This window comes from Thalassophryne amazonica, chromosome 6 (genome assembly GCF_902500255.1).
Source record: "Thalassophryne amazonica chromosome 6, fThaAma1.1, whole genome shotgun sequence".
Taxonomy (NCBI): Eukaryota; Metazoa; Chordata; class Actinopteri; order Batrachoidiformes; family Batrachoididae; genus Thalassophryne; species Thalassophryne amazonica.
In genome coordinates this window covers 18,396,430-18,410,999 of record NC_047108.1, presented here as the reverse complement: position 1 = coordinate 18,410,999, position 14,570 = coordinate 18,396,430, and the positions used below count along the sequence as shown (strand labels likewise).

At 40.3% G+C, this 14,570-nt stretch overlaps 1 protein-coding gene across 3 annotated transcripts in view; it reads left to right on the top strand.

Annotated features, from left to right (window-relative positions):
* magixa (MAGI family member, X-linked a) overlaps positions 1–14,570 on the top strand; it is a 118,936-nt gene that overhangs the window by 87,445 nt on the left and 16,921 nt on the right. For all 3 annotated transcript variants that reach the window (XM_034171854.1, XM_034171853.1, XM_034171855.1), the window contains exon 17: positions 5,918–6,112. In XM_034171854.1, the coding sequence (XP_034027745.1) occupies positions 5,918–6,112 (195 nt within the window). The remainder of the gene's footprint in view (positions 1–5,917; positions 6,113–14,570) is intronic.

Below are 14,570 nucleotides of genomic sequence, written 5' to 3'. Positions count from 1 at the left end.
TGTGAGCGGTAGGACGCTTGTTGCCCCTCACTCAGCAGCAGGATACCCTCACGACGGCCGACCAGAATAATATCAAACAGGTTTGATTTTCATTCAACCATACGATCAGCAATCAGGAGGTGGTCGTGAGATGTTAAACGCAGCTTGTTACTCCATGTACACTACACGATGCAGGACATGCGATTAACCTGAAACCGGTCTAAAAAATTCTCACATGAATGAAAAATCATCTGAACATTCTCACATTCTCTCCACATGCAAAACATGTTGTGATGACACTTCCAGGGCTCCGTAAAAATGCCTGTTTTTACAAATAAAAAATGGAATATTTTACAAAAGCACATCTGTAAACACCAACACACAACACACGTCACATTAACGTGTTGGTTTACATAGTGAATGACTGAACCAATCAGTGTTTAGCAGAGGTACATTTTACCCAGCGATCTGTCCGTGTTTGTTACAAAACCTCAGAATTAGTGCATTATTCAACATTAAAAGATATATGTTACATTTTAACTTTGTACAAATGACAGAATTGACATTCATGGAGTTATTCTATCAGTATTCATTTTATTTATACACCAAACCATAAGTCAGTATGACTTTATTTTCCAAGACCTCCGCCTGACCGGAGCATTGTGATTGGTAGAGAGTTGGGCTTGGTGACTGCTCTTAGCTTGCCTCTGCACTGTAAGCTGTGTAGTAAATAAGAACTTCCAGCAGGAGGCAGGATGTTCAAACATAGAAGTGTGGGCTCATTGTTTGGGTCTGCTGTCGCTTTGATGTTTCCAGAAGCGATCATGGTGTTAAAACTCAAATTCAGTTTATTAGTAGTTGCAAATATACTAGAAACAATACTGGAATTTATCGGTTATCTGTAACTTCCGATACATTTTTGGGTGGTTTATCGGTTTAACTTTATCAAAGATAACTTTTCAGTTATCTGATTATCTGTTAAAGTTAATTTTTTGGTTATCTGTGCCCACCACTGTCCAAACCTAATATTGACATGAGCGCTGAGATCATCTCTGGCTCGGTTTGTACGTTGGACTTATATGTAGACAGGTGTGTGTCTTTCCAAATCATGACCAATGAACTGAATTTACCCCAGGTGGACTCCAGTTAAGCTGTAGAAACATCTCAAAGATGACCAGTGGAAACAGGAGGCACCTGAACTCAATTTTCAGCTTCATGGCAAAGCCTGTGAATACTTACACATGTGATTTCTTTTTTTTTTTTTTTTGTTTTATAAATTTGCAAAACTCTCAAAAAAAAAAAACTTCACATTGTCATTATGGGGTATTGTGTGTAGAGGTTTGAGGAAAAACATTAATTTCACCCATTTTGGATTAAGGCTGTAACATAACAAAATGTGGAAAAAGAGAAGTGCTGTGAATACTTTCTAGATGCTCTGTTGTTAACCCCCAAAATGTGAATCTGCGGCAAATCGTGAATTAACTGCAAACCATTAATGAAAATTTACGCAAACTGTGATATACGACAAAACCGTTAATAATTTTTCTGCAAACCGTGAATAAAATATCCCATAAAACATGAATGCAGGGCTCACAAAATGTAAGTTGCAAAACATGAATATCATTCATAATATACATTTTCTTTCAGTTTAAGTAGTTTACGGATCAATTAGTTTAGGAAATGTTGACCACAAACCCTATCTCTGCAAATGTTTTTTTCCCCGCTTCTGGTGTCAGGCGCCCGCCCCTGCTGGGCGTGACCCGCTCCAGGGACCATGGCAGGTGGGGAGTTTGACTGGGTGGGGGGTGCACCTGTCAAATGGTAACATAGCTCAGGGAGGACAGAAACCTCCTGTGGAGCAGAAGGACAAAAACTCGCTTGATCTTGATTTTCAGTATGAATACAGGCCGCGAAAGCGCAGCCTCACAATCCTTCTGACTGTTTGGGTTTTAAGCAGGGAGTGTCCGAAAAGTTACCACGGGGAGAACTGTCTTGTGGCAGCCAAACGTTCATAGCGATCTCACTTTTTGCACCATTGGCTCCTCAGATAAGCACATACACCAAATCGTGAAGAAATTCACGTTTTGCGAGAGGTGCGTTCACGTTTCGGGAGTTATTTTTTCAGTTATTCAGGGTTTGTGGATAATTCATGACTTGCAGCCGATTTGGGCGTTAACACAGTACATCAGGTCAACAGAGATGGATCCTAAATGAGCTCAACTTATTTTCTGGCTAAATTTCAAAATTCATTTCATTATTTTTAGTGTAATTTACCAAGATAAACAGACAAAAGACAGACAAAATATTTATTTAATATTTGTCAAACTGCACATATGGAAGCCCTCAACTGTAAAGTATAGAGTAAGAATTAAACATGGAATTAGGTAAGTGAACAAGAAAAATTAAATAAAGGATGATCAAGAGTCAGCAAGCAAACACAAGTGCATAAGGAAGGAAGGAAGGAAAGAAAGAAGGACTCAGGTGGGATAACCAACACACTTTACAGTTTTTATCCCAAAGGTATATTCCCATTTTTTTCGTAAAAGCTTCCTGACAGATGTTTGTGTCACATGACGACTACGAGCCAGTCACGTAGCATATTTTGAGCAGATCATTTTTAGGGTTTATTTATCTTTGCATTTTACTTTTATTTGTAATCTTCATTTATTTCATCTGTCAGCCTGGAAAATGTTAAAGTCTCCTCTTTGCTAAACATTTATTTCATGGTTCTCTCGTGGACGAACACGGCACCCTCGTCCTCCTCCTCCACGGACGCTCAGCAGGTTTATCTCAGCACTCTTCTTATCGCCCAGAAGAGGAACATCCAGCACTCCTTCATGTTTCAACATCTCCTCCTCACAGTTTAAAAACTGTCTTTAATAAACAGATGCCGTGTGCGTGTCCCAAGTCCAGCTGACTTTACAGGCCTCCAAACTGGTCCTGAACATGTCCAACATAGTCCACGCGTCATCCTATCACGTGCATATGAGTTCTAAAATGGACTGGACGTGTTTTAATCAAGCTCTAGAACGCTTTCAACATATTTGAAACAGTTTTAAAGGTGTAACAGTTTCAAATGTGTAATAAATAATTAACATTGTAAAAATGGACTAGAACGCAGATCAAACAGTTAACAGATTTTAAAGAAGGTAGGAACAGGTTTTTAACCAGTTTTATAATCCAACAGTTTTTACATCCCTGGCAAAAATTATGGAATCACCGGCCTCGGAGGATGTTCATTCAGTTGTTTAATTTTGTAGAAAAAAGCAGATTACAGACATGACACAAAACTAAAGTCATTTCAAATGGCAACTTTCTGGCTTTAAGAAACACTATAAGAAATCAGGAAAAAAAAATTGTGGCAGTCAGTAACGGTACTTTTTTAGACAAAGCAGAGGGAAAAAAATATGGAATCACTCAATTCTGAGAAAAAAATTATGGAATCATGAAAAACAAAAGAACGCTCCAACACATCACTAGTATTTTGTTGCACCACCTCTGGCTTTTATAACAGCTTGCAGTCTCTGAGGCATGGACTTAATGAGTGACAAACAGTACTCTTCATCAATCTGGCTCCAACTTTCTCTGATTGCTGTTGCCAGATCAACTTTGCAGGTTGGAGCCTTGTCATGGACCATTTTCTTCAACTTCCACCAAAGATTTTCAATTGGATTGGATCTGGACTGTTTGCAGGCCATGACATTGACCCTATGTGTCTTTTTGCAAGGAATGTTTTCACAGTTTTTGCTCTATGGCAAGATGCATTATCATCTTGAAAAATGATTTCATCATCCCCAAACATCCTTTGAATTGATGGGATAAGAAAAGTATCCAAAGTATCAACGTAAACTTGTGCATTTATTGATGATGTAATGACAGCCATCTCCCCAGTGCCTTTACCTGACATGCAGCCCCATATCATCAATGACTGTGGAAATTTACATGTTCTCTTCAGGCAGTCATCTTTATAAATCTCATTGGAACGGCACCAAACAAAAGTTCCAGCATCATCACCTTGCCCAATGCAGATTCGAGATTCATCACTGAATATGACTTTCATCCAGTCATCCACAGTCCACGACTGCTTTTCCTTGTTTTTTCTGTTTAGGTGTTAGTGATGGCTTTCTTTTAGCTTTTCTGTATGTAAATCCCATTTCCTTTAGGTGGTTTCGTACAGTTCGGTCACAGACGTTGACTCCAGTTTCCTCCCATTCGTTCCTCATTTGTTTTGTTGTGCATTTTCGATTTTTGAGACATTGCTTTAAATTTTCTGTCTTGACGCTTTGTTGTCTTCCTTGGTCTACCAGTATGTTTGCCTTTAACAATCTTCCCATGTTGTTTGTATTTGGTCCAGAGATTAGACACAGCTGACTGTGAACAACCAACATCTTTTGCAACATTGCGTGATAATTTACCCTCTTTTAAGTGTTTGATAATCCTCTCCTTTGTTTCAACTGACATCTCTCGTGCTGGAGCCATGATTCATGTCAGTCCACTTGGTGCAACAGCTCTCCAAGGTGTGATCACTCCTTTTTAGATGCAGACTAACGAGCAGATCTGATTTGATGCAGGTGTTAGTTTTGTGGATGAAAATTTACAGGGTGATTCCATAATTTATTCCTCAGAATTGAGTGAGTCCATATTTTTTCCCTCTGCTTGGTCTAAAAAAGTAACCGTTACTGACTGCCACAATTTTTTTTTTTCCTGATTTCTTATAGTGTTTCTTAAAGCCAGAAAGTTGCCATTTGAAATGACTTTAGTTTTGTGTCATGTCTGTGATCTGCTTTTTTTCTACAAAATTAAATAACTGAATGAACATCCTCCGAGGCCGGTGATTCCATAATTTTTGCCAGGGGTTGTAGATGACAAACATGCTGTGACTCAGGGGTGGTGGCTTTAATTTGGGATTAAAAAGTTATTTTTTTTCTGTTAGCGTATAAAACGTTGTACAACGAGTTCTCCAAAGTTAAGCCGGTTCTAACGGGTGTGAACGCAGTAAGTTTTGAAGTGGTTTCCAGACGGTGTTGTCTCAAACCCAACATTCGTATTTATTTTAGTCCAGCGTGCAGGTCCGACTCTGAGGAACAGGTGTTCCTTCAGGATTTGTGCTGTAAAAACAGCTGCAGTTTATTATTCCTGCTGATCTCATTCAGATTTATTATCACAGCCGAGCACCACTTAAAACGCAGCGGGGTTTAAACAATACGGCTTCCTGAGCAGCTCGGCCCCACAAACACACTTCACTTCCTCCGGTCCAACCCGTCATTGTTTCCACTCCACTTTCATGAAGAAAAGGAACAGAACCTATAGAAACGTGCAGAATATAATCCACCACCTTCACGCTGATTTAGTGTTTTTTTTTTTAAACCTTACATCATCGCGCGGTACGCTGTTTGAGTGCAGAGTCTTTTTTTTTTTGCATGCGGACATTGATATTCCAGACCAGGTGGATTAGATGTCTTCTCAGATCTGGTTGGTTCTTCATTGGGTCCCAGCCTGGTCCTGACTCGGTCTGTGTTCGATGTTCGACTCTCAAACAGCTGGTTTCGTAGCTGCACCCTGACAAAGCCCCTGTGAGTCCAAACAGTAGCACAACCAAGACTCAGGTCACAGTGATGGACAGGACGGCACCAACGAGACCTGTTTAGGAACAGGTGGCAAGTTTTCTTCAGCTGGGTCTTGGAACTATGATGTCGATATGTGGATGTGAGTGGAGTTTAAGTAGACTTCCTGACGTTTGGTATTGTTCCGCTTCATAATCCTCCTCATTGGTTGAACTTATTTTATGTACGACACCCACAGGTCTACAGAACCTGGGGTGGTTCTGTTAAGTGTTGGACGTGGTACTGCTGATTCAACACCGTGGATGAGACGTTGCCATGGTAACATCCTGACTGGGCGTTAAGATGTTGTTGTGTCTGTCTGCTCTTACCCCCAGCCCCCTCCCTGATGTCCCACCGCTTTGTGACGGTACGGCGTGGCAGTCCAGCGGCACGAAGCGGTCAGATCCAGCCGGGTGACCAGCTGGAGGCAGTAGAGGGTCGGCCAGTCAGAGGCCTGCAGCATCGAGATCTGGCTCAGATCCTGAGGAGGGCGGGCAACACGCTGAGGCTGAGCATCACACCACGGCAACGTAAGACACGCACAATTTTCTGTGCAAGTAGCTTTAAAGTTGATGTGGGAAATAATGACTATATGTGGATTAATGACCAGATAACAAACATCAGACAAGATTCAGATTTACACACATGGACAGAATTATGGGAATTATATTTTAATATATGGTCATAAAAAAATGCACACAAATCAGTTGTGTTTATTCTAAATATTTTTTTTTAAATGTCCAAAGGTATTTGGCAAAAAGACCAAAACAAAATGTTTTCATAAAGTGAAACAAAAAATTCCTGACATAATCCTGACAAAAAAAGTCAGGGGATGGATACATGAACATTTCCAGCTCACTGAATGTGTCTCGGACTTCATTTCCATCCATCTTTAATAAATACAAAGAGTACGGTAAATGTATCTGGAGGAGGCAGTTCTCAAAAACTGAGGGACCTTAAGGAGACGAGTGACAGAAAGCCACCCAGACACCTCTGAAGACATGGGCAGCTTCCGTGGCTGTGACAGGAGAAACTGCGCACGGTGAAATTTTGGCCTGTTGCAGCATCGCTCACAGCCTGACTGTGAAGTGCAGCAGAGCAGGATTTTCATACAACAAAACAGATAAAATCTAAGCTTGCAGCTCTCATATACAGTAGTGTTCAGCATAATAGTAGTGCTATGTGACTAAAAAGATTAATCCAGGTTTTGAGTATATGTCTTATTGTTACATGGGAAACAAGGTACCAGTAGATTCAGTAGATTCTCACAAATCCAACAAGACCAAGCATCATGATATGGGCATGTTTCTCCTACTATGGTGTTGGGCCTATACATCGCATACCAGGTATCATGGATCAGTTTGGACATGTCAAAATACTTGAAGAGGTCATGTTGCCTTATGCTGAAGAGGACATGCCCTTGAAAGACAATGACCCCAAGCACACTAGTAAACGAGCAAAATTTTGGTTCCAAACCAACAAAATTAATGCCTCACAGATGTGAAGAAATCTTGAAAAACTGGTTATACAACTAAAGACTAGTTTAGTGATTCACAGGATTACTAAAAAAAGCAGTTTGAACATAATAGTTTTGAGTTTGTAGCATCAACATCAGCAGATGCTACTATTATTGTCCTCTTTTTAAGTAATCCTCCTCTGTGCCGCTCCACCGTGAAGCTGGAGAACTGCTGATGCAGAATTCTAAACTTGCACCGTGCACATACCAGGATTTTTTGTTTCACTTTATGAAAGCATTTTGTTTTGTTCTTGTTACAAAAAAAACTATGGACATTTTTAAAAATAATTTGCTGTGAATAACTTTAGGAAATTAAAGACTTGGGGCCTCATGTACAGAGACTAACGTGGACTTTCTACTAAAAGTTGGCATTCGCCAAAACTCTGAATCTGGCGTAAGCACAAATATATTCAGATGTATCAAAGTGTGCGTAGGCATGAATTCACACACGTTCCGTTTGTACATCCCACTGAACGTGGAATTGAGCGTGGAACCAAACTCCTCCCTGGCCACGCCCCATTTAAATATGCAGTTTCATGTAAATAGGGCCTTTGAGCAGAGATTCCCCACAACACATCAGACAACATCAACACAGACAAGAAATTATACTACAGATGACTGGAAATGGTAGACAGAGACAGTTCATTCAGCACACTGTTAAACGGATTAATCATGAAACTGGAAATATGTTTGTGGGAGCTACAGAGCGTGAGTGTCTGAGGCCGACACGCTGAACAGCGCACACACACTGACGTTAAAAAGGTGAGGCACGCCTCCTCTGACAGTGTGACATCACAATTTACACACAGGTTTATTGACAAATCCTGACTACAGGAAGCCTGTGAAGAAGCTCTGCAGCTCACCATCAAGCAAAAATACAAAAAAAGACATGAATAATAGTAATAAAACATATTTGAATGTGCACATGACCAAATGTGTCCACGCTGGTTTTCATTTGGAACAATTACACAAATAAACTATTTAAACACAAGCGCCCCCCCATCACACACCATGCAGCCTCCACATATGATTTGAACATTCATCATGTGACGGCGCCTTCATAACAAAATGTGTGCAGTCAGTAGCTCTGATTACATTCGGGAAAGCTGCTCTCGCTGCAAAATGCTCTGTAATGTTGGAATGTACCTGATGACATTTGGATGGTTGTAGCTCAGCACAAGGTTGACTGACACACTCCAGACTGATCAGCCAGCTCACTCTGGAATGCCCTTGATGCCAGGATGCCCAATGTGGTCAGCACCTGTGTGGGCACAGGCGACCCCTGGCTCCTCACCGTATTGCGCCCTGGGCCAACTGCAGTTCTGTGCTCAACTCCAGTAACAGTGGGTCTGGTTAAGGATGCACCGATCCACAATTTTTCACTTCCGATCCGATCCCGATACCTGAATTTGGATATCTGCCGATAGCAATGCTTTTCTGATCCGATACCAGAGCTCTGTTTGCTTTAATATTATTATTATTATTATTGTTGATTTTATATGAGGATTTTCTTAAAAAGGAGACCTGAAAGTTGAACTACAATTTGCCAGAAGGTGTATCTAAGATGAAAGCCTAGATTTGATGTTTTGGTGAAAGAATTATGTTCTTTATTATTTACAGACTTAAAGAGAAAAGACAGCACTCTCTCTCCCTGTCTATCTCTCTCCCTTTCTCTCTCTCTGTCTGTCTCTCACTCACTCTTTCTCTCTCTCTCTCTCACTCGTTCTCTCCCTTTCACTTTCTCACTCTCCATATCTCTCTCTTTTTCTTTCTCTCGTTTTCGTGCTGCGCAAACTTCGAACTTTTGGGAAACACAAAGTCTTTCAACTGTAAAATAAATATCATCATCGACGCTCACGCTCAGGATTTTAATGGAGACTTTTCCCTTTCAGTGGACTCTGTTCTTTGTTCAGCTCCTCCTCGGCTGCACACTGAGCTGGTGTTTCACAGCCTCTGGACAGTGAAGTGGCTAAATTTTTAGCACACATTTTCAGGAACAATTCCGTTAATTGTTTGGAAAATCCGTGCTCAACGAACAGACAATTTGAAGCCAAGAGTCAGGCAGAAATTTGCCGTGAACCGCGGCTAGAACAAATCAAATCAAATCAAATCAATTTTATTTATATAGCGCCAAATCACAACAAAGAGTTGCCCCAAGGCGCTTTATATTGTAAGGCAAAGCCATACAATAATTACGGAAAAACCCCAACGGTCAAAACGACCCCCTGTGAGCAAGCACTTGGTGACAGTGGGAAGGAAAAACTCCCTTTTAACAGGAAGAAACCTCCAGCAGAACCAGGCTCAGGGAGGGGCAGTCTTCTGCTGGGACTGGTTGGGGCTGAGGGAGAGAACCAGGAAAAAGACATGCTGTGGAGGGGAGCAGAAATCAATCACTAATGATTAAATGCAGAGTGGTGCATACCGAGCAAAAAGAGAAAGAAACACTCAGTGCATCATGGGAACCCCCCAGCAGTCTAAGTCTATAGCAGCATAACTAAGGGATTCAGGGTTACCTGATCCAGCCCTAACTATAAGCTTTAGCAAAAAGGAAAGTTTTAAGCCTAATCTTAAAAGTAGAGAGGGTGTCTGTCTCCCTGATCCGAATTGGGAGCTGGTTCCACAGTAGAGGAGCCTGAAAGCTGAAGGCTCTGCCTCCCATTCTACTCTTAAAAACCCTAGGAACTACAAGTAAGCCTGTAGTCTGAGAGTGAAGCGCTCTATTGGGGTGATATGGTACAATGAGGTCCCTAAGATAAGATGGGACCTGATTATTCAAAACCTTATAAGTAAGAAGAAGAATTTTAAATTCTATTCTAGAATTAACAGGAAGCCAATGAAGAGAGGCCAATATGGGTGAGATATGCTCTCTCCTTCTAGTCCCCGTCAGTACTCTAGCTGCAGCATTTTGAATTAACTGAAGGCTTTTCAGGGAACTTTTAGGACAACCTGATAATGAATTACAGTAGTCCAGCCTAGAGGAAATAAATGCATGAATTAGTTTTTCAGCATCACTCTGAGACAAGACCTTTCTAATTTTAGAGATATTGCACAAATGCAAAAAAGCAGTCCTACATATTTGTTTAATATGCGCATTGAATGACATATCCTGATCAAAAATTACTCCAAGATTTCTCACAGTATTACTAGAGGTCAGGGTAATGCCATCCAGAGTAAGGATCTGGTTAGACACCATGTTTCTAAGATTTGTGGGGCCAAGTACAATAACTTCAGTTTTATCTGAGTTTAAAAGCAGGAAATTAGAGGTCATCCATGTCTTTATGTCTGTAAGACAATCCTGCAGTTTAGCTAATTGGTGTGTGTCCTCTGGCTTCATGGATAGATAAAGCTGGGTATCATCTGCGTAACAATGAAAATTTAAGCAATGCTGTCTAATAATACTGCCTAAGGGAAGCATGTATAAAGTGAATGAAATTGGTCCTAGCACAGAACCTTGTGGAACTCCATAGCTAACCTTAGTCTGTGAAGAAGATTCCCCATTTACATGAACAAATTGTAATCTATTAGATAAATATGATTCAAACCACCGCAGCGCAGTGCCTTTAATACCTATGGCATGCTCTAATCTCTGTAATAAAATTTTATGGTCAACAGTATCAAAAGCAGCACTGAGGTCTAACAGAACAAGCACAGAGATGAGTCCACTGTCTGAAGCCATAAGAAGATCATTTGTAACCTTCACTAATGCTGTTTCTGTACTATGATGAATTCTAAACCCTGACTGAAACTCTTCAAATAGACCATTCCTCTGCAGATGATCAGTTAGCCGTTTTACAACTACCCTTTCAAGAATTTTTGAGAGAAAAGGAAGGTTGGAGATTGGCCTATAATTAGCTAAGATAGCTGGGTCAAGTGATGGCTTTTTAAGTAATGGTTTAATTACTGCCACCTTAAAAGCCTGTGGTACATAGCCAACTAATAAAGATAGATTGATCATATTTAAGATCAAAGCATTAATTAATGGTAGGGCTTCCTTGAGCAGCCTGGTAGGAATGGGGTCTAATAGACATGTTGATGGTTTGGAGGAAGTAACTAATGAAAATAACTCAGACAGAACAATCGGAGAGAAAGAGTCTAACCAAATACCGGCATCACTGAAAGCAGCCAAAGATAACAATATGTCCTTGGGATGGTTATGAGTAATTTTTTCTCTAATAGTTAGAATTTTATTAGCAAAGAAAGTCATGAAGTCACTACTAGTTAAAGTTAAAGGAATACTCGGCTCAATAGAGCTCTGACTCTTTGTCAGCCTGGCTACAGTGCTGAAAAGAAACCTGGGGTTGTTCTTATTTTCTTCAATTAGTGATGAGTAGTAAGATGTCCTAGCTTTACGGAGGGCTTTTTTTTATAGAGCAACAGACTCTTTTTCCAGGCTAAGTGAAGATCTTCTAAATTAGTGAGACGCCATTTCCTCTCCAACTTACGGGTTATCTGCTTTAAGCTGCGAGTTTGTGAGTTATACCACGGAGTCAGGCACTTCTGATTTAAGGCTCTCTTTTACAGAGGAGCTACAGCATCCAAAGTTGCCTTCAATGAGGATGTAAAACTATTGACGAGATACTCTATCTCACTTACAGAGTTTAGGTAGCTACTCTACACTGTGTTGGTATATGGCATTAGAGAACATAAAGAAGGAATCATATCCTTAAACCTAGTTACAGCGCTTTCTGAAAGACTTCTAGTGTAATGAAACTTATTCCCCACTGCTGGGTAGTCCATCAGAGTAAATGTAAATGTTATTAAGAAATGATCAGACAGAAGGGAGTTTTCAGGGAATACTGTTAAGTCTTCAATTTCCATACCATAAGTCAGAACAAGATCTAAGATATGATTAAAGTGGTGGGTGGACTCATTTACATTTTGAGCAAAGCCAATTGAGTCTAACAATAGATTAAATGCAGTGTTGAGGCTGTCATTCTCAGCATCTGTGTGGATGTTAAAATCGCCCACTATAATTATCTTATCTGAGCTAAGCACTAAGTCAGACAAAAGGTCTGAAAATTCACAGAGAAACTCACAGTAACGACCAGGTGGACGATAGATAATAACAAATAAAATTGGTTTTTGGGACTTCCAATTTGGATGGACAAGACTAAGAGTCAAGCTTTCAAATGAATTAAAGCTCTGTCTGGGTTTTGGATTAATTAATAAGCTGGAATGGAAGATTGCTGCTAATCCTCTGCCTCGGCCCGTGCTACGAGCATTCTGGCAGTTAGTGTGACTCGGGGGTGTTGACTCATTTAAACTAACATATTCATCCTGCTGTAACCAGGTTTCTGTAAGGCAGAATAAATCAATATGTTGATCAATTATTATATCATTTACTAACAGGGACTTAGAAGAGAGAGACCTAATGTTTAATAGACCACATTTAACTGTTTTAGTCTGTGGTGCAGTTGAAGGTGCTATATTATTTTTTCTTTTTGAATTTTTATGCTTAAATAGATTTTTGCTGGTTATTGGTGGTCTGGGAGCAGGCACCATCTCTACAGGGATGGGGTAATGATCTTTGAGTTCATCTCATACAAAATGGGAGCAAAACCAAAAGTGTTGCATTTATATTTTTGTTGAGTGTAATTGCAAACATGTGGGTGTGTTAAATGTTCATCAGTGTGTCTCTGATGTGCACATCACTCTGATGACTTCATGTTTTCACACTATTAACAGTTATCTGCGTCACCTGTATATTTTAAAGATGGCACAATAGCTGTAGAAACAGGCGTATTCCAGCCAGGATTTTTGCGTGAAGCACCACACATTTCCATGCTCAAGTCACTTTTGATACATTTGCATGTGGACACGGAGACGGGCGTACGCCAGTGCACAGGACAGTTTCCGAAACAGATACCACACGCATCTCTGGATGGAGCTGCACCTCAAAAAGAGAGAAAAGAAAAAAGCAGACTCAAGCGTCAGAAAGACAACAAATACGCATAATTTGTCAGCATTAAGCAACACCGTTTCTCACCGTTTCTCCAAGCCTTTTGGAAATGGGAGCCTTTAAACTGTAAAATAAACCGTAAACGTCTGAATATATCAGCATCTACCGACACTGACACTCTGGATTATTTTAATGAAACATTTTAATGGAGTTTTTTCCTTTAAACCAGAGCAGATTGAGACGCACAGTGTCTCCGCTCTGATCTGTTTTAAGTGCTGAAAGCAGCTGACTGCTGATCTTTCTGCCATTTGCGGCTAAGATATGAAGAAAATGAGACATATATTTGTTACTTCTTTAATTATTTGGTTGAAATTGCAAAATTAAACAAAAGTACAACACTATAACTTGAAATACGATTGAATTGGTACATTTTTCTGCAACATTTCAGTTCATTTTTTGGAAAAACCATGCTGGGCAGGAGAGGAAATTTGAACCTGAGAGCTGGGAGGAAATTTGCAGTGCCACCCACCATAGCTAGAACCCTGGTCTCAGCATCAGCCATAGACAGGATGAGACAAATCTTCGCTGTATTTCGCAGGTGGAAGAAAGCAGTCCTTGTAATATCTCTAATGTGGAGATCAAAGGACAACACAGGATCAAAAATTACCCCAAGGTTCCTCACTTTGTCAGTGCGATGTATGACACACAAGCCTAGGCTAAGCGTTAGCTGATCAAATTGATGCTGATGTCTCACTGGACCAAGAACCATCATTTCAGTCTTATCAGAGTTTAAAAGTAGTAAATTGCTAGACATCCAGCTTCTCACTAATGCAAGGCAATCTTCTAAGGATTTTATGTGGATGAAAGTATCATCAGCATAGCAATGAAAGGTAACCCCAAAATGCTGCAATATGTGCCCAAGGGGTGCTATATAAAAGGGAGAAAAGCAGAGGGCCTAAGACAGATCCCTGTGGAACCCAAGTTTCATGTCACTAAGGTTAGAGGTAGTGTTATTGTACAAATCACAGTGAGAACAACTGGACAGATATGACGTCAACCACGCAAGGGCATTTCCAGTAATCCCAAAATGATTCTCTAGCCCATCGAGTAGAATATGGTGATCCACGGTATCAAACACAACACTAAGATCTAACAGCACCAGAACTGTAGTGGTGTCTGAATCCATTGCAAGCATAACATCATTCACCACTTTAGTGAGAGCCGTCTCTGTGGAATGATATTTTCTAAAGCAGACTGCAGTGGCTCAAAAAGATCATTTTCAGTAAGGTGATCCACGAGCTGCCATGAAATCACCTTTTCCAGAATTTTAGAGCAAAATGATAGATTTGATATTGGCCTATAGTTTTTAATATAATTGGATCAAGATTAGATTTCTTAAGTAATGGTTGAATCACTGCAAATTTGAACCATATAGGAACAGATCCAGAGGTTAATGAGAGATTTATCATTTCCAGCATAGTCGGCCCAAGAGTGGGCCACAGGTCCATCAACAGTTTTGTTGGTATGGGATCAAATAAGCAGGTTGTGCTTTTTGTAGACGTTACGAGTTTCG